Source organism: Lampris incognitus, chromosome 14, assembly GCF_029633865.1.
Source record: "Lampris incognitus isolate fLamInc1 chromosome 14, fLamInc1.hap2, whole genome shotgun sequence".
NCBI lineage: Eukaryota > Metazoa > Chordata > Actinopteri > Lampriformes > Lampridae > Lampris > Lampris incognitus.
The window spans coordinates 29,277,324-29,299,991 of NC_079224.1; the positions used below are offsets into that span (position 1 = coordinate 29,277,324).

Sequence of the window (22,668 nt, forward strand, 5' to 3'; positions counted from 1 at the left end):
GTACACATGGCCATTGAAACCCTAGTTAATGGTCACGTCCGTATTTGCATATGAAACTGGTTGTTGGTTTCGGTCGTTATGCAGCTGTATTGGTTGTAAGGGTGGAGATACCTGCTGTCAGTTTAGACTGAAGATGTCACTTTAGATGAGTGATGGAAACGTTTCTCTCAATAAATGTTGTGTCCAGATGAACTGATTTAACTTTCTGTGAGTTCCTTGCCTGGATTACTGAGCATGCATAAAAACCTCTAAAATAACTGTTGGAATTAATGCTTAGAAATGAGCCTACTTTGTCTTTTTCCGGTCCATTATAGATTCAGTCCAAGGATTGCCATCCGAGCAGAATGTTAGAGAGTTGGACAGACCAGTGAATCACACAGCATCACCAACAACATACACAGAGGAGACGCTGTGTGAGCAGCTTGGGTATGAAGATGATGAAGATGATGGAGATAATGAGCAGCTCACAGTCAAACAGGAAGAGGAAGAAGAGGATGATATCCAGATTGTGGAGCAGTCAGTAGATCCTGAATGCAAATCTAGTGATGGACTAGATCAACCTGGGACAGAACCAAACTTATTGTCATCTGATGTTGCTGAGGAGAGAGAAAACCAACACTGGTTGTCTGTTTCACCCCGAGATAGCGATTCTACTGAGGACTCAGATTGCTTTATGAATCCAGAGCAATGTTCACAAAAGCTGGATAGGGAAATCCAGCTCATTCAAAATGCACTAGATGGTCTCAGTGGTAATCCTTCAGATATAGGATTTATTGATAGGGTCATGAGGGATGGCATGACAATACAGTCAGCAGTGAGTGAACAAAGAACCCCAGTGAGTTTAAATCAGGCACAAGCAGGGCATCTTATGGACCAGATAGACCACCCTAAGGCAAGGGTCACAATCAGACTCCCTTTAGAAACACAGATCCAGGGTGAAAGCATGCCCACACTACACTCAGAAAGCAGATCCTTCTTCCTTGAAAATAGACGCAGCTCAATGCAGAACATATTAAAGACTTGCCGTGTGAAGGAGAAGTGGTTTATTTGCCCGTTCTGTGGCAAAAGCTTTGACCGTGCCAGCCATCTTGAGATGCACCAGCGGATTCACACAGGAGAGAAACCGTACACGTGCCAAATGTGTGGCAAGTGTTTCTCTCAGAGAAGTAACCTTCGCACACACCAACGGATTCACAGGGATGTTCTGCCTCATATGTATAAAAAAATTCCTTGATTTGATCCTCAATTTATACAAGTTCAAAAGTTCTTTTGGAAGGCATTGTTTGTTATGAACTCAGGAAATCAGAAGTTTATCCCACACAGCACTAACAAGTTGAACATTTTCTCCAGCAAAAATTCTGGCTAAACCGAATGGCCATTTTACATTAGCACTGACATTGTCAAGATATTTTTAACACTGGGATTGACATCTGGTGTGTCAAGCAATTACATGCCTGCGTACCTGGAGTCTTCATTAAACGGGACATACACTGTACCAGTGGCAGGGTGGAGTATCATTATTCCTAGTCGTGATGAGGAGTATTGTTTTGTTTGTAATTACTGTTTTATAATGGAGGTGTGACATTTTGTGATACATTTACATGGGCATTGTCCCTAAATTGCCATGACCCAGTAAAGTGCTTTATTGTCATGAAATACAGATGAGCTGGGCATAATCAAATTACTAAACTATCCAGACATTACACATTTTCTAGCCTTCACCAGACTGACTGCAGAATAAAATAAATTTGTGGATGCTGTGGATCATGAAAGAAATGAGCTTTCTATGGTATATCAAGTTGGAAAACCATCAACTAAGGATTTTAAAAGGATTTAAAAATTGATTTATCTTAAATCACAATTTTGACTTTGATTGTAAGCATAAAGTTTGTCTGTATCAACCTTAATAAATGTGGCCCGATGTCAAAGCCCTTCTATCAGACACTTTTCTGTTAATGTTCCAACTTACAATAGATGGTGACTAAGACTTTTACTATGAAATACATAAATACACATTACTTTCATTGTACACTGACAGATGTGAGTAAATGTAGGTAGCAAATCGCACCTGACAACCTCCATGAAAGATAACTGCAGTCTCTGATGACACTATGGTGCCTGTTTTGATACAGGAGGAAGAAGACTTAGATTCCTGGTGCTCCTCTGTCCCATTGCACCCCGTGCCATAACTGTATCCATATCAGCAACAGCCGTGGTGAGATGGGAAAACTTTATCGTTTTGTTAGAAGCAAATTATGTGGGCCTTTAATACCTTCACAGAAGACCCTATAAATCCTCAGATGGAGATGGGGGAAAAAACAATTATGTCTAACCCAATAAATCTGTTTACCTGTGTGTTGTTAATAGGTTATTTTACATGTTGGATCATCTTGTATTTGACTTTTTAGTGGTTGTGTGGCAGAGGAAAAATGTAACCAGAATATTTTTTTGTACAGAAGAAAAATTCAACCAATCGCCCCCCCCCCCTCCTGGTGGGAATATCAGATACTTTCTTTGGTGTCTTGATAGAATACCATGTCAATTAGATGAATGAAAACATAATTTTGCATTGACTATTTGATCGACCAATCAGATTTTGATTTGCTGCCTGTGGGGGTATTTTCTCTAATTTGAGACTTCTCACACATCACATGTTATTAATTTGGTAGCAGCTTAGGGAAATTGAAATGGCAACAGGTGGAGAGGAACTAGATATTGTTGCAGATATATTACACTTGCCTTTTTTTGGGTTGAACACTTAAAAGCTGGACGTATTTAAGAGAGAGGGACCAACATTACATATTTGACCAATCCGCAAAAGAAAAAAGAAAAAGGGTATGTGGGATTTTCAGGGAAGAAAATGAGATGGATTTCATCTTCAAATGAACAGCACTGGTGAGTTGAGCCGTTTTTATTGCTGGGGTTGTCACATTGTAGTACTGAAGACGTTTAGTAGGACACGCACATTGAATAGGCTGTATGTTGCTGGTACACATGCAGTGGGTTTGATCTCCATGTTTGGTAGCTGAATTTGTTAATAAGGTGATATCCATTATTTGTGCACTTGGTGGTTCAGATTGTGAAGTAATGGCGTTTCCTTTGCATTGGTAAATAAGGTCACAGATCAGAAACGTGATGTCTGTTGTGTAAGTCAGAAAGTTGAATCAGTTCATCTGGACACAACGTTTATAGAGAGAAACATTTCCTCACTCATCTAAGTGACTCCTTCAGTCTCAACTGACTGCAGGTATGCCCACCCCTATGAACAATACAGTGGCATAACGACCGAAACCAACGATCGGTTTCATATACAAATTGCTGTGAGCATTAACTAGAGTTACAATGGCCATGTGTACTATTCAGAGGTTTAGGAATGTTTGCAATCACAGCATTGTAAGATGGCGACAGATGTACTCTTAGCCCCCCTGGTTCAGGGATGGTCATTCCCTCTTCACATAGATGGCCTCTTTGACTCCCCGTTCAAACCAGCATTTCTCCCGATCAAGGATGTGCACATCCTCATCCTTGAAAGAGTGGCCACTGGCCTGTAGATGGGTGTGATAGCACACATGGCCATTGAAACTCTAGTTAATGGTCGCGCCAATTTGCATATGAAACCGATCGTTGTTCCCACTGTATTGTTAATAAGGGTGAGGACACCTGCAGTCAGTTGAGTCTGAAGAGGTCACTTAGATGAGGGATGAAACGTTTCTCTCAATAAATGTGTCCAGATTAACTGGTTCAACTTTGTGATTTTGAAGAGACTGTTTTGTGGAAGTATCTGGTGACAGTCCAGGCCAAATAAGCAATTTCCACCAGCACATTTGTTTTTTCATCATGCCTGAAGAAACGTAAACTTGGGAGGGTTAACAATTCAGGAAGGGACTGTTCCGCTTCTGACATCATTAGGCAAACCACACTACAAGTTTGTCACGATGAACATGTGTTTGTTGTTGATTTCAGTATGATGGGTATTTAAAACTGGGCATTGGCCCATTAAATGCACATAAGTATTGCATTCAACCAATCAGCTTTGTTCACCATTGCCAGCTCTTACCAATGGGCGGGAACTCTGGTAGCATCTCTGGATGTAGTACTAAATCCAAGTTCACGGACTTGTTCACATTTTCGCATTTAGCACACACTTTTCTCTCAAGCGTCTGACAAAGTTTTTCCCTGTGATGCCTGACTGAGCCAGTGACAACGCTGGAGCTTGAACAATGAACCTCAGCATTGGGGAAATACTTGTTAGTCTGCTGTGTCCACTATTAGTCTGACAGAATGCCCTGTATTAGAGAGGCATTTTGTTGATAATGAAAACACTTTTTTGGGCGGGGGGCTACATCTATGTTATGTTTTTTTTTTTTTTTGTGAAGCACTTTGTAACATTGTTTTAGAAAAGTGCTATATAAATAAAATGATTATTATTATTACCCAATTGTACTTGGCCAATTACTTAACTCTTCCGAGCCGTCCCGGTCGCTTCTCCACCCCCTCTGCCGATCCGGGGAGGGCTGCAGACTACCACATGCCTCCTCCATTACACGTGGAGTCGCCAGCCGCTTCTTTTCACCTGACAGTGAGGAGTTTCGCCAGGGGGATGTCGTGCGTGGGAGGATCACGCTATCCCCCCCCCCAAACAGGTGCCCCGACCGACCAGAAGAGGCGCTAGTGCAACGACCAGGACACATACCCACATCCGGCTTCCCACCCGCAGACATGGCCCTGACCAAACTGGAGGTAACACGGGGATTCGAACCGTTGATCCTCGTGTTGGTAGGCAAGGGAATAGACTGCCATGCCACCCGGACGCATGAAAACACTTCCCTAATCCATGGGTGCAGATTGTTGGTGTAGGACAAGGGGTGGCAGTGGAAAAGGGGCGTACAGGTGCTCAGGTGTAGAGCGCCACCACAGTTTACTTATAAAGAGTTGGATCCCTTCTATTTTTTTGTTATCCAAAGCTTATTCTTGTTGGTGGTACGGTTTGGCCATAGATTGGCCCATTTGATAATAAGTGCAGTTATAAGCTTATCAAATTGCTTAATGCATTTTGATTTAATAAAAAAACAAAACACTGAAACATGATACGGAAATATAACTTCAAGAAATATATTTAGGGTCGTTGTAAGAATCGGGTGGCTAAAATAGAAGTGATAAGCACACCTGACAGTGCTTTAACAAGACAATGTTGCTTTCTGCAGTTCGAAGTTCTGCATATCTCATCTAAGCTTTGCTTGGATGGGGAAGCCACATGTCCCTTTGCCATGCGTTGAAGTACCTCACGCAGACAAGACACAAACCTGGTCCATAAAGCAAGTTCACTGTGCTCTATCCAAGCCAATCCTTTGGCTGAATAACTTCATCAATGTGCAGAATAACTTCATCAATGTGCACATTGAGTTCCATAAAGTAACAGGCACGTATGAGCAGGCAACAAATGAACTCATCACAGAAATAAATGTAGCAATGTCTGTCCCATACATATAAACATATACAATGTTCTTTCATTAGCAGCAGCTCTCAAGCTGTAACTATTGAGATTTGTGTTTAGGTTAACGTTGTCCACTCACAGACTTTGGTAGAGATGACTTGAGACTTCATTGGTGTTACGACTTCAGAGCAAGGTCCTTCAGCCATACAAACCTCCCGGGATCTATTTGACATGAATAGGCTTCACAATAAACTTCTCCTTTTTTTGTTCCCCACCCCATTTTATGCAGTTATAATTAAATCACCAAAAACTGTTGCTCACAACACATGAGATTGTCCCATAATAATTTTTCCACCTTTTAAAGTGAGGATATGGGACGGCAGGTGAACATTTTCCATCAACAAGCCAAAGTGGCTAGTGGGTCCTAAAACCCGCTAGCCACTTCCTTCCACATTAACAGAAATTCTGAATGACAACAAATGCCAAAATGGCAAGTAGCATAGACAGACTTACCAGCAAGACCTAATATTTACAAGCATTTGGCTGGTGCCTGCTGTTGATAATCCTACGTGTGGGATGCTACATACAAAGCAAATAGTTTTAATTGTTGGAACACAGAGAAGGCTTTCACACTTCTCACACTGGTTCCTGAACACCAGTTTTTTGACCCCAGTGTGCACTGGTCAAATTGTCAATGTACTGTTCAAGCGTCTAAATTATCTGTCCTCTGGGGTGCAGCAGAATGGCATTGGAGTGTGGCTTGGGCCTGAGGGTGCCATTACTGTAGTAGAAGTGGTTTGTGAGGGCCTCTGAGAGCTGGTAGGAACTGCTGTTGCCGTCGTCCTCGTCCCCTTCCTGCGCTGACTGTGTGGGACACCACGCCGTGTCCCCCGGCACTCCTCCCAGTCCGAGAGCTGTGAGGTTCGGCTCCCTGGGCCCGAGGCCATCATCTTGCTGTGTCTTTAGGGGCACCAGGGAGGAGGGGAGGCCCGAGTCCTGGTGGATGGATATAGCGAGACTGTTATTTAGTCCTACCAAAACACACCACAATACACACAGAAAGTTTCAATGCACTTTGGAAACACCCATCACCAGAGATCAAATGTCATGGCATTCTCCCATCCTGTCAAGTCAGTTTAATTTTCCATGTTTTCTCATGTGTAATGAACGACACGTTTTGCTAGGATTGTCTTACAGCGTAACAAATGGCTCATTTTGACAAGCACTGGTTTTAAAAGTTACCAATGAAAACATTATATCTGATCCAACTGTGTGAGGCATCTCCAATTTTTTTTTTTGACAAAGTCATGCATGCAAATCAAATATACTGTAATGTACATGGATAAGTAGACACGTTGGCAATACTATCTCATCCATAAAAACAAAGCTTCCTCTTAATGCTTTACAATAGCACAGTCAAATATTTATACACTAGAACACGCCATAGATGACTGAATCAAACAATCACCTATGATGCATACCAGCATCAAATACTAGCCAGATAAATACCAGCGACATGTTGCTACTCTTCAGGTACGACTCAACCCTCCTCCTGCGCTCCTCCCTTTCTCCGTCCATCTCAGCCGCTCTCACGCTCTCCCTGCCGTCTTGCCAGAGGACGGGGCGCCCCAGCTCATCCACCTCCACCCCTCCCGGAGGACCCCACTTCCCCCCCAGAGTAGACTGGCTGTCTTTGTAGATGGGGCGGTCCTATAGATGAAAGAAAACACAATGATATTCACAAAACAGCACCTGACAACAACGGTCAGCCTCTGCAGTAGACCTTCTTTCTTTCAGCTTGTTCCATTTCCATCGGTACCCTTTGAGGGCACAGCGCCAATGGCGCCCGTTGTTAACCCAGGCCTCGACCAATCCATCGAATTAAAAGAAAAAAGTGTAAGGCGTCCGGATAGCGTGGCAGTCTATTCCATTGCCTATCAACACGGGGATCGCCAGTTCGAATCCCTGTGTTACCCCCGGCTTGGTCGGGCGCCCCTACAGGAACAATTGGTCGTGTCTGCAGGTAGGAAGCCAGATGTGGGTATGTGTCCTGGTTGTGGTACTAGCACCTCCTCTGGTCGGTTGGGGCACCTGTTCAGGGGGGGAGGGGGAACTGGGGGGAATAGCGTGATCCTCCCACGCACTACATTCCCCTGGTGAAACTACTCACTGTCAGGTGAAAAGAAGCGGCTGGCGACTCCACATGTATCGGAGGAGGCATGTGGTAGTCTGCAGCCCTCCCTGGATCAGCAGAGCGGGTGGTGCAACAACCGGGACAGCTCAGAAGAATTGGGTAATTGGCCAGGCACGATTGGGGAGAAGAAGAAAAAAGTGAAAAAAACTGTAATAATGACTTTATCCAACTCTATTTATATGTTGGAAGTACATACATCAGAGTCAAAAGATAATAATGGGAGCACGGTAGCTCTGTAATAACACATCATTATAAAACTAATGGTAGAGAAAAGTGTTATGGAACTCACAATAGACATCTGACTGTTTTTCATCCTGCTGTCAACTCGGAGCAGCGCATAGTCTTCAGCCTTAAGGGAATCAAGAAAATACAAAAATAACCTGGGTTATTCTGATATTGTGGTAAACATGGTATTCTTGCATATATCCTTCTGGATTGCCACCTTGTCGTGGTTTAGAAGCATATATCATTTAGACAGTGAGGTAAACATGGCATTCTTGTACATGTACTGATGTGTTAAATAAATTTGTCTTGTGCTGAGAAGTCTGAAGATGAGGCAGTATCTGATCTTTGGCAAACACAATAGGCAAGCAGTTGAAATGTCAGTGGCTCCACAACGGCGGAGCCCCAGCAGGGTGGATCGGCTCCTCTCTAGCCTACAGGTATTGTCCTAGGTAGTTAAGATGGCGGCGACAGCCATGTCTGTACCTGCACTCTGGGGTCTGTGCTAACAGAGTTCAGTCTTCTGGAGGATGTGTGTCTGGAGAGGGTGTTAATCTCCTCCCTGGGAAAAAAAAAAGATGATGCATTTTGAGGATTTCAACCAAGTAGTTTTTTGGCTACTCATTTTAGAAAATAACAATTATAGACTGAAAGCAGATTTAAAAAAAAAAGGATTCAGTAACATTTTCACAAACTGCCAAAATGTTCACTGGACAACAGCATACAGTAAGAAGAAGAAATCCACTTTATTTTGTCATTGTAGGTTACAATGAAATTTGTTCTCTGCATTTAACCCATCCTACTGTATAGGAGCAGTGGGCAGCTGCAGCACCCGGGGACCAACTCCAGTTCTTCTCTCCATTGCCTTGCTCAGGGGTACAGGCAGGAGTGTTTACCCTAACATGCATGTCTTTTTGATGGTGGGAGGAAACTGGAGGAAACTCACGCAGCCACGGGGAGAACATGTAAACTCCACACAGAAAGGACCTGGAACGGCCTGGGGTTCGAACCCAGGACCTTCTTGCTGTGAGGCAATAGTGCTAACCACTGGGCTACCGTGCTGCCCTCTTTTTTTCCCCCCATAAGCCCACTGTTTTTGACTTGACATTTGTGGCTATCCACAAAATAGAGATAATCCAATATCCCATGCATATTGAAATTAGGGTTTGTTTAATGACGTGCATATTTCATGCAGGAAGTTTTTACAGATTATGTCCAACATCATCCGCTTGTACTATTTCATGGTTGGAGATATTCAGTCTTGTCTTTCTTGCCCATAAATGAGAGAAAAATCCCCATGGCGTAAAATAAATTCAACTCATTTCTGATGCAGCATCACATTTTTCAGGATTAAACTGAAATTGTCAGTAACTTGAAAAAAAAATGTTTAAATTATGCAGTACTGTTGAGAAACTAAGGAGTAGTGACACTTTATACTTTATTCAAGAAAACAAACGAAATCTCAGTCCACTAGTAATTTCTTTCCTGTTGTTTTTAGGAAAATGAGTATTAAGAGTCATACAAAATTACTAGATTTAGTTAATGGTTAAGATTATTACTCTTCCCATTGTATGGCACTAAAAAAAACCAAAAGCCCCCCCCCCCCCACACACACACACATACATACATACATACACAAACATTACATTAGGGTTCCTTGAGAAGATTCAGCCAACTCACGTTCTTTCGCTGAGCTCCATCTCCAGTTTTTTGTTTTTGCGTCGATGGTGGCGATTGACCAGCAGGACGACCATGACCATGAGCATGACCAAAGCCCCGGCAGCCGAGCCGATAATGATCAGCATCAGACTGTCAACAGTGGGCTTCTCGCCATGGGATTTGTCTGGTGGAGGGACATTAAACAGCATGTGTGTGTTCTCTCTCCATCATACACCATCACAAGGGGGCAGCAAAAATGATTTCAAATCACAGTATGTGGCCGTCACCCCCCCCCCCCCCACACACACACACACAGTGATTAAAGTGGGCCGGAGCTACCTGGATCCCGACACCGGCACTTCCCCTCCTCCCCCAAGTCAACCGGAGCTGAATGATATCGCGTCCTCACGTGACCCGCACCTGCCTGCTGTGTGGCTTCACCAGACTTGACATCAAAGAGACTGGCTTCACACTCACGAGTCAGTTCACCGCACCAGGCAGACAAGACTCGAGAGAGCGTCAACCTGTTACCTGCACTATTATCTTGGATTGGGGGGCATAAAGAGTGAGTATCTTCAGTGTATTTCCAATAGTATTTCCAATAGTTTTGTCTAGCTCTGCTGTGGTTTTCATTCAAGCAACTAACGTTAGCGCAAACTAACGAACTAACGTTAGCGAACGTAACGTTAGCTAGCTAGCTAACTAGCTATCTTCCACCCGGTAACGTTGCTAGCTAGTTGCTGACGTTGCTGGCTAGTTGTTTGAATGCTGCTAGGCAAGCTAACTATCGGTAGCGTCCGGTAACGTTACCGGTAGCTAGCTAGTTATGTTTGTCCAACCTTAGCTCTGGCCATGCAATATTTTCATTCAAATAACTAACTAGCTAGGAAACGTTAGCTACCGGTAGCTATTATTAGCTAACAATGCTATCACTCCCGCACTTTTGCCCACCTCTCTAATACAGAGATCCCCCACTTACCAAATCCCACTTTAACCCCTGCCCACACACACATACACACTTTGAGGTTCAAACCCAGCCCTTTCGCTGATACCACATATCCTTTTTTCTTTCGCGCCTTCTTTAAAAAAAAGACAAGGATGATATCCCTCAATAGATGGATGCACTGATAAAGAGGTTACAAAGAAATAAAACAAACAAAAAGACATCTTACCTGCGACCGCCAAGATGTATTCTGCTTTCACTGTCCCAACATTGTTCTTGACCACACATTCATAGACCCCACTGTCATTCAAGCGGATGGCCCGCCTAAAAACTATTTTTCCTCCAATCACAGACACACCGTCTGGCAGAGCTCCTCCCTTCCTGAAATAGGGACAGAAGAAAATGCCACCATTAACCATCCAACAATGTGTCACATGGGCATACCACACTGTAACAGATCTGAGGCTTGAAGAGATAGCTCTAGCGCATTTACTTTGGTTCAAAAATGAAAGAGTGGAAAAAAATTTAGAATTTTTTCAAATAAATTAAAAAATAAATAAGTTTTTTAAAAAGTAAAAAAAAAATTAATTTTTTTTAAAATTATGAGACTATGAGAAAGCATGGATGTATGGGTTTAGAGGCATTTCTGCTGAACAAATGGAGCAAATGGGCAGTGTCTTTAGTATAGCAAAAACCACAACAACTGGTTTGTAGCGCAGAAGTGGTTTAACTAAAATACTGCACAGATCAGGTTGACCACAAAGGGTAACCTGCAATTTGCATGCATGTGAACAAAAACCTGTCTGCTTACAAGTTGGACCCATTGATCTGAACAGACCAAACACCATGTTTGGGGTATTCAAGCAGCTCCGGCTGCTAAAGCACACGTTGTGTTGCTCTGTGCAGCTGAAGACATCACAGACCATATAATGGCAGACCAGTTTCTGATCAACTCAACAGAGAGGGTCAGGTTGCCCAGTTTTCACTGTGCTGGGTCGGCCATTTTGCTGCCACTTACCCCACCAAAGTGTGGCCCTCTCAGGTTTCCAGCATCAACCCCGCCTAGCTTTTTTAACCTTCCAGAATAGACTCAGCCATAGAGATTGCATCTGATGCTAATAAAGGGTGGAAAAATGCACAGATAAGGTGAAATAAAAGCCAATGAGGTCGTGGTCCATTTTCTTAAACTGCAGAAATTCAGCCATTGAATCTTCACAAACAGCTCAATGACGAATCAACGTTCAAAATATATTGCAGCATGATTTTAAAACCATTTGGCTGACGTCATATCCAGATCAACTTGCAATAGGTGCAAGCCATCGGGTAAAATCAACACTCTGGAATAAGTTTAATTTCAAAGTTGTCTCATATCCTAAATATATATATATTTTTTTAATATATATTCAGCACTTGAGAATAACTCATTGTGTGCTCAGTCATAACAGTAATGGCTGCTACAGTATCTCTAATTAAAGTGCAGACCTGGTGTTTTACCAGGCATAAGAAGTGATATTTAAACACGAGGCACTATGATTAAGTGCTTAGCATGCGTCTCCTGTTCTTCCTCGTGTCCCTCCCTCCCTCTCTCCCTCGTGTGAACCCCCCCCTTTTCCAACTTTTGAAATTGCGCAACATGACACCACAGCTTTTATTCCTTGTTGAATTGAGCTGAGAGAGAACTGCGCCCTCATTTAGGTTCAACCACAGACTTCTTTGTGATTTGGTTGGAGTGTGGCCCACATGTGTAATCACCCCAAAACTGGCTTATGTGTGTTTTGAGATATATTCCAGTGCCGCGTAAAGAGCAATTCAGCAGCATGGGTAAGCGTCAAGATGGGGTAAATGGGACTTTTGACCTCACCATATCCAGGTGATGTTTTGAGGTTTAGGGTATCCGCCGCTGTTACAGGTGAGCTCTGCCTTCTCCAGCCCCACAAACCAATTCTCTTTCTCAGTAGAGATGGTGGCATCTGGCGGATCTGAGAGAAATACAGACACATCAATACAAGCTACAACTTTTTATTTCTCACACACGCACGCACGCTAGTGTCGAGTCCTGGGAGAGTCATCTTTCAGTTTTACAGTGGGTGCAAAAAGTATATAGACCCCTGTTTAAATGGCAGGTTTTGGTGATGTAAAAAATGAAACCAAGAGAAATATGTCAGGACTTTTTCCACTCTTTTTGGAAATTGCAACCTATAAAATGTAGCAAAAAACAATCAAACATTTTAGGGAGAAAAAAATATAAAACTTACAATAAATAACCTGGTTGCATAAGTGTGCACACCCTTTTATAACTGGGGATGTGGCTGTGTTCAGAATTAACCTATAACATTCAAACTCATGTTAAATATTTTTAGTCTACAGCTGCCATCAATTAACCCCAAATCAAGTTCAGCTGTTCCTGTAGGATTTTCCTGACATCTTCTTGGTTGCATCCAACTGTAAAAGCTATGGTCCACAAAGCGCTTACAAAGTATGAATGGGATCTCATTGTTGAAATGTATTGATCAGGAGAGGGGTACAAAGGAATTTCCAAGATATATAATGGAATACAATCAACAAGTGGAGAAAATATGGCGCAACAGTGACATCACCAAGAACAGGATGTCCCTCCAAAATTGATAAGACAAGGAGAAAACTGGTCAGTTAGGCTACCAAGAGGCCTACAGCAACATTAAAGGAGCTGCAGGAATTTCTGCCAAGTACTGATCGCTCCCTACATGACAACAATATCCTGTATTCTTCATATGCCTGGGTAGAGTGGAAAGGCAGAAGCATTTTCACAAGAAAAAAAACCAAAAACACCCAAGCCTGGCTAAATTTTGCAAAAAGATGCATCCAATCTCCCAAAACCATGAGGAAATTTTGTTTTGGTCTGATGAGACCAACACTGATCTTTTTGGCCATAATTCCAAAAGGTTTGTTTGGTATAAAAACAACACAGCACATCACCAGAAGAACAGCATATCCATGGTGGTGGCAGCATCATGCTTTGGGGCTGCTTTCCTTCATCTGGAACTGGGGCTTTAGTATAGGTGGAGGGAATCATGAATAGCTTCAAATACCAGTCAATTTTGGTGCAAAACCTTTAGGTGTCTGCTAGAAAGGTGAAGATTTTGAGGAATTTCACCTTCAGCATGACAACGACACAAAGCATACATCCAAATCAACAAAGGAATGGCTTCGCCAGAAGATCAGCATTTTGGAACGGCCCAGACCTAAATCCAATAGAAAATCTGTGGGGTGACCTGAAGATGGCTGTGCACAGGGGATGCCCTAACAATCTGACGGATCTACAACGTTTTTGCAAGAAAGAGTAAGAAAATATCAAATCAAGATGTGCCGAGCTGACAGTCTCTAACCCAAAAAGACTGAGCGCTGCAATAAAAGCAAAAGGTGCTTCAACAAAGCATTAGTATAGGGGTGTGCACACTTATGCAACTAGGTTATTTTAAGTTTTTTTCCCCATAAAATTTATGACTGTCACTTTTTTTTATAGATAATTAAAAAAAAAAGCGGAAAAATTTCCGACATGATTTGCCTTGGGTTTCATTTTTTACATCACAAAAACCTGCCATTTTAACAGGGGTGTGTAGACCTTTTGTATCCACTGTATGTAGTACATACTGTAAATGTGCTGCAGTACTATTACGCTGCTATCCACCGTAAAAATCTACTGAGCTTGACATCCTGCTGGGCTCAACCAGATAATCTTGTACAATGAGGGCTCGGGCCTTTTTGCAGCATCTCATGTTCAAATCTGCCCCTAAAATCAGATATTGTAACACATGTGACGTTCCAGTTACATCCCAGCTTCTCCAAGACACCGCCGTCCCTTTGCTTTCAAATGCGGGTTATGTATGCAGGGTTGGATCAGATGGTAACGACGGTTTTATCTGCCGAACTCATTACTCTGATGTGACTGATAGTTTGTGTGATCATACCAACCATATAATGCATACGAGCCTGTTCCTGACAAATTCATAAAGGGCTGATCTAACAGTTTCTGGATGTCATCGATCAACACCGACCGAAAGGCTTTATTACAAGAAAATGTATGCAAAACAACATCCATGATGACAAGTTATTTACTTCAGTATTATGGCTTAATATCTTTTCTTAAAAAGAAATCTTGGTTGCTTCCTGTACAAATAAAGTCCTTACAAGAACTTACTTCAGTCAATAGCAATGGCATGACCGGCTTTATTTTACCTTGTTTCAAGATACTGATACTTGAGTGTATACCCCCACCCCCCAGACATGTGAAAGTGCATGAAAATAAGCAGAATCACAGTTTTCACTCATTTCAAGGAAAATTCAGTTTATAAAACATTTATGACAATCCTAAAAAGGCTGTACCATTTTTTCTTTTTTTTCCATGTTTTAGCCCATCCGTCCATTATCCAAGCCAACTTATCCCAATCAGGGTTGCGGGATGCTGGAGCCTATCCCAGCAGTCACTGGGCGGCAGACGGGGAGACACCCTGGACAGGCCACCAGTCCATCACAGGGCTGACACAGTCACACCTTTAGTATGGCCGACTCACCTGACCAACATGTCTTTGCACTGTGGGAGGAAACCGGAGCACCCGGACGAAATCCACACAGACATGGGGAGAACATGCAAACTCCACACAGAGGAAGACCTGGGATGACCCCTAAGGTTGGACAACCCCGGGGCTCAAACCTAGGACCTTCTTGCTGTGAGGTGACCGCGCTAACCACTGCACCAAATGTTTTAGCCCATTTACAACAAATTGTGTGTATTTAACATTCCTGCCGACCATTTTCCAAAGCATGCCCTTGTTTTATAGATTTTTGAACAATTACCAGATTTCCCCATTCAAATGTTCAGGTGATAAACACACCTTAAAGTTCTCTGCTTCCCAGGCATTTCTGATGTCACGAAGAAGTCCTAAACCTTTGAATTTAGTTTGTAAAACAATCTTTTTTCCACCAGGGACTATTTCCTGGCGGAGACACGCGTTTTGTTATAGCTCCTGTTGAGCCTCCATGAACACCACCACAACTTCTTAAATCAACCTGAGCTTTGACCTGTATAATCCCACAGCGAGATGTAATTTTAACAAAAACAAAAAAGCTGCCAAAAACAATGAAAACCCAACGTTCACAGTGATGGTTGACCCATGTCAAGCAAGACTCAAGTCTCTGCAAGTTGACTTCCATACTGAAATGCATGGAAAGCAATGGCTGCCTAGAGGATAGGAAGAAAAAAAATTCACAATACTATATGCTTTGGAAAATGATCGACAGAAACGCAAAACATATGATGCTTAGTAAATGGGCTAAAACGTACAAAAACACTGGTATGGTACTTTAACAGTCAAATGGGAACGACGGCATCTGTTGAACTCACATTGTACCACCAGGCTGTGGGAAAGCCGGCGGGGCCGCTCCAGGCTGGGGTGCCACACCAAGCAGTCTAGACTCTTCCCGTTCATGCTGCGCAGCGGATGGAGGTAGTAGTAGCTGGACACGGCCCCGCCCTCAGAGGTGCGGTTCATGGCCCGGCCTGGCAGGTCGGTATCCCAGGAGAGACGTGGGGACGGGCGGCCCACAGCCCGGCAGGAGGCAGCCACACCGAACGACTGGCCCTCCACCAGGTCCACAGGATCCAGGGAGGAGATGGGTAAAACTAAAGAGGAAGAGGAAGGGCAGAGAGGCTCAGATCAGTCATGGTCAGCACTCTGAGGTAAGACTTAACAGTCTTGTCTGCGTGTTGTTGGTTCAACGGTTTCTGTGACAGATGTCCATGTGACATCAAGGCCCGAGGACCTGCAGGTTTTTATCAAGACCACACACACACACACACTGGCTAATTTCAGCAGTTAACTTTTCTACTGTGTCTTACTGTATTTTTTTCTGTTAAGTGTGTATATTCTTGTACATTCTCTTTTTTCTTATGTAAAACATTTTATAAACCGTTTAATATTAGCATTAGCAGTAGTAATTGTTGCACACTTGGACAAAGAGGGACTTCCAAGCGTGCATGGGTTTTCACTCTTTTTAATCTGATAATTAAGAGACACAGACACATCACTCGGTCATTTCACTGCAGGAGATCTGTTTACTGACGCGCCCCGCCTTTTCCTTAGGACCCCTGGCTGCCCTCAAGCGCCTGTATTAACTCCTCACATGTAACCCACATTCATAGAGCCAAATATTAAAGTTGTGATAAATAGCCCGAAAATAAACAAACCAATTAATGTGACCAACAATGCAAACTAATGAAAACGGGGTGCCCCGTGTCCATAACAGTTCCAATATTACCCCGGGCCCCACACAATAGTATTAGCAGCAGTAGTAAAAGTAGCAGTAGTAATAGTTATTAGCAGTAGTAATAGCAGCAGTAGTAATAGTCAAGTCAAGTCAATTTTATTTGTATAGCCCGATATCACAAATTACAAATTTGCCTCAAGGGGCTTTACAGTAACACAACATCCTGACCTACATGTCTTTGGACTGTGGGAGGAAACCAGAGCACCTGGAGGAAACCCACACAGGCACGGGAGAACATGGAAACTCCACACAGAGGACGACCCAGGACGACCCCCAAGGTTGGACTACCCTGGGGCTTGAACCCATTACCTTCTTGCTGTGAGGCGACCGCGCTAACCACTACGCCACCACACACACACACGTTCAGCACTTTATTGGGAATGCCAATGGTATTCAGTGCCTGAGGTTGAACTGACTGGATAATGTTTTCATTTGCTGTCAAAATATATATATGGCATGTTGGAACAGATCACCTTAACCGTCAGCTTCCATGGATGACAGAAAATTATGAACAGTCAGTCAATTCGGGGACAGCCAGTAATACGGTTAGGTGTGTGTGTGTGTGTGGGGGGGGGCATCCATCTTAAAACAAGTAATTTAACAGTTTAAAAAGCCTTTTTTTCTTTTAAATGAGAAAATTTGATAATGGAATAAATACATGTGGTTTCTAATGCATGCTTCAACAATGTGGAATTAAATGCAATTTTGCTCATACTAATGGAGTGATTTCTCCTTTTTTGCTTTATCTTAAAGAATATGATGAGATCTTGATTCTGGAAGCAAGTGAAGCTGAACAATGTCATCAGCTAACATTCACCCATCCATTTTATAAAAATAAGGCTGAATAGGAGATGAAATTATGTCTTCGAAGAGGCACTTGTTGACACTAACAACAAAACCAACGTTCAACAAAGTCAGCTGCCCATTCATTTTTAATGGAGAAACAATGAACATTAAGTCGTGACAGTAAGAGATTTCTCGCTTCACCGGACGTGTGAATTAAAGCACGAAAAGGAAAGATGAAACGGTCTATTGTCAGGAAAATATGCCCCTTATGTGTTCTCAGTCCAGTTAGCTTCAGTATCACCACCAGGTCAGGTCCATTAATGTGTTTAAGCCTGAAGTCCATTTGTAAAAAACTATATTAAAAAAAGTGTACAGGACCTTTTTTTTTTATTCGTTTATCTATTTGAGTCCATTTTTGGGGGGATTCCCCCCTCTTTTCTCTCCAATTGTATCTGGCCAATTACAGTAATCTTCCAAGCTGTCCCGGTCACTGCGCCACCCCCTCTGTCCGTCCAGGGGGGGCTGCAGACTACCACATGCCTCCTCTGATACATGTGGAGTCACCAGCTGCTTCTTTTCACCTGACAGGGAGGAGTTTCACCTGACAGTGAGGTGTTTCACCAGGGGGACATAGCACGTGGGAGGATCACGCTAACCCCCCCCCCCCCCGCAAATCCCCCTCCCTCCCGAACAGGCACCCAGACCGACCAGAGGAGGCGCTGCAGTGACCAGGACACATATTCGCATTCGACTTCCCATCCGCAGACACGGCAATTTGTGTCTGTAGGGACGCCCGACCAAGCCGGAGGTAACACGGGGATTCAAACCGGTGCTCCCCGTGTTGGTAGGCAATGGAATAGATCGCTATGCTACCAGGATGCCCCTTAAAGTCCATTTTTGGTCCATGTATAATGATCATATCCCTTTTAGCATTTTTCAGTTGAAGACTGAGAAAGGAAAAATGAATATCGCTACGTTACTAACAAAATTCAATTTTCAAACGAATTTTGTACAGTCATTTCATACACGGACCATTTTTCACTTCATTTTTTGTAAGGGTAATTTTCATTGTTGGCATTTCAAAATCTTATTTGTCGGCTAGTATTTTAGAGGTCACAGGAGATGATAGAAAAGAGTGAAAGCCAACAAAACAGTCAACTTTTAGCACGTTCAAAGTTAGTTTTTTTAAAACAATAAGCTGCAAACTGAAGAAAGAACCTGTTATTTCCTCCACCTCTGAACTCAACTGCCAGATGTGCCGTAAGTGAGAACATTCCTCACTTCATCCACATCTGCCGAGTCAGCAAAATCTATCCACCCTCACCTACAACTAAATTGGCACAACGATATGACAGATCAAGATGATTATGGAATTAGGGAGGTGAGGAGGAAGAGGGCTCTTACTCCAGACTTCTAGGGTGATCTGTCTCTCAAAGTTTCCTGATGGGAACGTGGCGATGTGGCAGGTGTAGCTCCCCTTATCCGACTCCTCGGTGATGGGGATGAGCAGACCTTGGTTCTCCATGGGACTGCTGCTCTCGAACCTCACCCGTCCCGAATAATGGTCAAATTCTAAGCACATTAAACAAAGACTCAGATTTAGTCAAGCAGTAACAAGGACTCTAAATGGACAACATCTCAACCAAACCACACAACAGAGCTAATTTTTCCAAGAGGAAGAGCACGCACCAACAGTTGTTAACTCAGTCACAAAATAACAACTCCAAGCAAGCGCTCAGAGATAGCAAGTACTCTATTGAGTGAACAGGCAAAAAAAAAAAAGGCAAAAAAACTTCACATGATTAATAAAAGCCAACTGAACGTCCCATTGTATTTACCCAACATCTTCATATTTTGCACTAGTTTCTTGTGTGCTGTGCCGTATTATGCTGTATTCTCGCCACTTCAGGTTGAATAATTGGCATGGGTAGATGCTGTGATGTGGGACAGTCCATTTAGAAAAAGTAGATGAGCGGTTTTATTTTCTTTCCAGGTCAAAAGAGGTCATTCCCAGAAGTTCCTCTGCCAAAACCTCTCAATTGTTCAGTATTAAATAAAGTTACCCACTGTCCTTCCAAAAAGCACCTCAAGTAGTGTTATTTAGCCATCAATGACTTTGCGAGACTAGTGTGTGGTTGATCAAAATGACAGATTTGGGGGGAAGGGGTATCAAAAATAAAAATAAAAAGCACCTTTCAGTTTCTTACCTTTGTGCCCATCTGAGTGGTGGACGGTGATGATTTGCTCCTTGGTGCCATCCGGTAGCTCCTTATACCAGGTCACCTGTACTACCTGCTCGCCCACCTCCACCTGATAGTGGCAGGGGAGCCGCGTTTGGCTCTCTGCCAGCGTATGTAGCAAGGTGACAAGCTGAGACGGCTCAACAAACTCCAACTTCACACGCACCACTGAAGGAGAGAATGAGAATGAGAGAGAGATAAGGGAGAGCTCAGTCAAGGCATTACTATTAAGCAAGGCCAACTCTGTACTTATGCTTGAGATATTGAACACTGCATGCGTGAACACTGCACTGTCGTTTACTGTCAACATCTTGGTTGCACGCCAAGTCCTGCTGTCCTTTAACTAGGTGTGTCATTATGATTTAACAATTTCAAAGTTGTCCACAGATGTACGCGCCAAAGCCGCTATGATAAAACTGATTTTTAGCTACTGTAGCCTGCCTGAGATATGAATCTGCGTCACCCTGATAAAGTGAGTGAGTGAATGAGTGGGTTTAATGCATCACCAACGCGCACACACGGAAGACTCCTTTTGATTTCTGGGATTAACACACATCTTGTAGTTACTGATTCATGACCTCATTAATGATTAGATGATAGTAGATACGGGACAGGGGACGTCCACCCCACACACATGAATTAGTCCAGTCACTGCCAGCACTGAGAAGCAAGGACACTTCTGTCTCACACACGGAGCAGTGCAAACACACTCCTTCGTACAAACAAAGCTTAATTTTAGTCAACAAAGAGCTGGTGTCTGTTTGACCCAATGGGGCCCCGAAAGGACGACGAGAGAAAAGGGGAAAGAAGAAAAAAACGAGGCAGACACGCTGGGCAAATACACAAAGTGGTTCACCTGAGTGTCACAAGGCTGCTATACCAGCTTTTCCTGTTCATTCACTATCATGGTGAATTTTATGATCCAACATGCATTATTTCAGCTAACATGCTCTGCCTCAGGTCGATCACCGTGCAATAATCAATTAAGTATTCACTAAAAAAAAATCAAAAAAGCAGGTGTAAAACAGGAAGTTAAAGATTGAGCAATAAGAAATGATTCATGCCAACTAAAACTAAGAATGCTACTGGGCCACATTCTATGACCCTGCTTGTTCAACCAAGAGCTATCTCCACTCCTTAAGGAACCATGACGATAGAAAACTTTGTCGGAGTGGTTCTACTGCTTATTGATAAAACAATAATATGTATGATGCATTGAAAAAAATCTATGCATCTACTAATACGGACCACAAGTGTGAAAAAGTAAGCATCTCGACAAATATCCTCGTTTCTCTTGAAATACCATATAATAAATGAATAAAAAAAAAACAACCTGAAATCTTACCATATAAGCAAAGCAGGCACTGTATCAAACAAACTGCCCTTTTGCATGCGTCCCAGGATGGCAACTTCATTTTTACACCCGACTCGCCCCCCCCCCCCCCTCAAAATAACTCCTTTTACGTCTTGTTTACACGTTTTCAGTCGGGGACTTCTGACAAAATGTCATAGTGGAAACGCTGTGGTGGTGGTGGTGGCTGTAGTAGAAGTTGCAGCGGAATATCGTTCGATAACGTCGCTACAGGTTGCCCGAGGTGCGAATGTGGACGAGTTGTTTTACCTCTCTCGATGCAATCCTCTGACAACCATCTGATTCGTTTAACCGCGCTCATGAAAAGAAATCAAGCTTCCTTTTCCCAGCAGATGCCCTATGATTGTCTTTAGTCGAGTTCAGAGTTCCCGTTGAGTTTGTTTTCGTTTTTTTACCAACTCGTAGACCTGCCGCGGTGGTATTGCAGCGAACGTAAACCTCCGAAAATAAAACATTTATAAATAAAGGAGCATTACAACAGATGAAACACAATACGCTTCGTTTAAATTCAAAGGACAATAACGCGGTCAATTGTTACTCGCTTCCAAAGTGGTTTGGCTAACTTAGCGCATTCCATACACCTGTCTGGGTTCAAATCTCCGCCCCCCCACAATTAAGTCAATGGACTCCTTTTGACGGGAGAGCCGCTCGTCTCTTCAGACATTCTCTCGAAAACCAGCTGACCGGCGAACGCCGCCGATTCGCGTTCGCTCAGCGAGCGGCGTGTAACATTACTGGTAAATTTCATACGCAAAACCCCCAAAACACAGATAATGACATTAGTGGTTACGTTAAGGGTGGAGATTAGACTGTAGTTAGTAAGACTGCCACGCAACAGTTCAGCCGGGTTCGTCTAATCACATGGTTTCCGAGAGAATGTCGCGGAGCTTCCCGCAGCTACTTCCGCAAATTGGCTGTTCGTTCGCCGACCACTCATTTCAAGTTTAATGCCCTGGCTACGCAAGCTGACGAGCAATCAGCGTTCGTTGAAATGCATGTTGTCCTTTTGTCGCCAGTAAAGTTGACATCGTTCTCACATAATGGCAAACGTTTCTAATGGAATCGATAATCGTCCAACGTTAATCGTAAAGGTCGGAGTCATGTTCCAGTCTTTCATGTCATCTTTTGATTGTCTTAAAAGTGAATGAACTGACATGCACGCTTATCGCCATCACCCATCAATGGGGGGTGTACCTCAAAATTTAAGCACTGGTTGGCCTACTTTTCCCTATTTCTTCTGCACATCGCTGCCTCTGTCGCAATATGAAAGCAGATATGTTCCTTACGTCGGTAACCTATAGGGTGCAGAAACTACACAGTATCTTCTGCCCTGGCCATGCGTATACGCAGTACAGAGCTTAGACAGCGAGCTAAACACACTTCCAATAAAACACCCGAGACGGGAATCAAGGTTCAGGTATCTTTAGTATAAGTTTTTTTGTGAAACTAACAGATACAAGAATGAAGAAACACGAATGAATGAATGTACAGTATGACAATGAAAGAACACAAATG

The 22,668-nt window shown here is 43.1% G+C and overlaps 1 protein-coding gene across 2 annotated transcripts; it reads right to left on the reverse strand.

Annotated features, from left to right (window-relative positions):
• Window positions 1-5,085: 5,085 nt before the first annotated feature.
• On the reverse strand, window positions 5,086-21,685 carry nectin4b (nectin cell adhesion molecule 4b). 2 transcript variants are annotated; one of them, XM_056292948.1, is made up of 11 exons: window positions 21,403-21,685; window positions 19,749-19,949; window positions 18,946-19,113; window positions 15,833-16,111; window positions 12,314-12,431; window positions 10,682-10,833; window positions 9,531-9,693; window positions 8,337-8,412; window positions 7,918-7,977; window positions 6,944-7,144; window positions 5,086-6,430 (listed from the first exon to the last, which is right to left on the reverse strand). In XM_056292948.1, exons 1-11 carry the CDS (start codon window positions 21,452-21,454, stop codon window positions 6,146-6,148), a joined length of 1,755 nt encoding a protein of 584 aa, XP_056148923.1. In that variant the 5' UTR covers window positions 21,455-21,685; the 3' UTR covers window positions 5,086-6,145. The 2 variants fall into 2 exon arrangements, with proteins under 2 accessions (XP_056148923.1, XP_056148922.1); XM_056292947.1 differs by having other exon boundaries at window positions 21,127-21,685.
• Window positions 21,686-22,668: the final 983 nt, after the last annotated feature.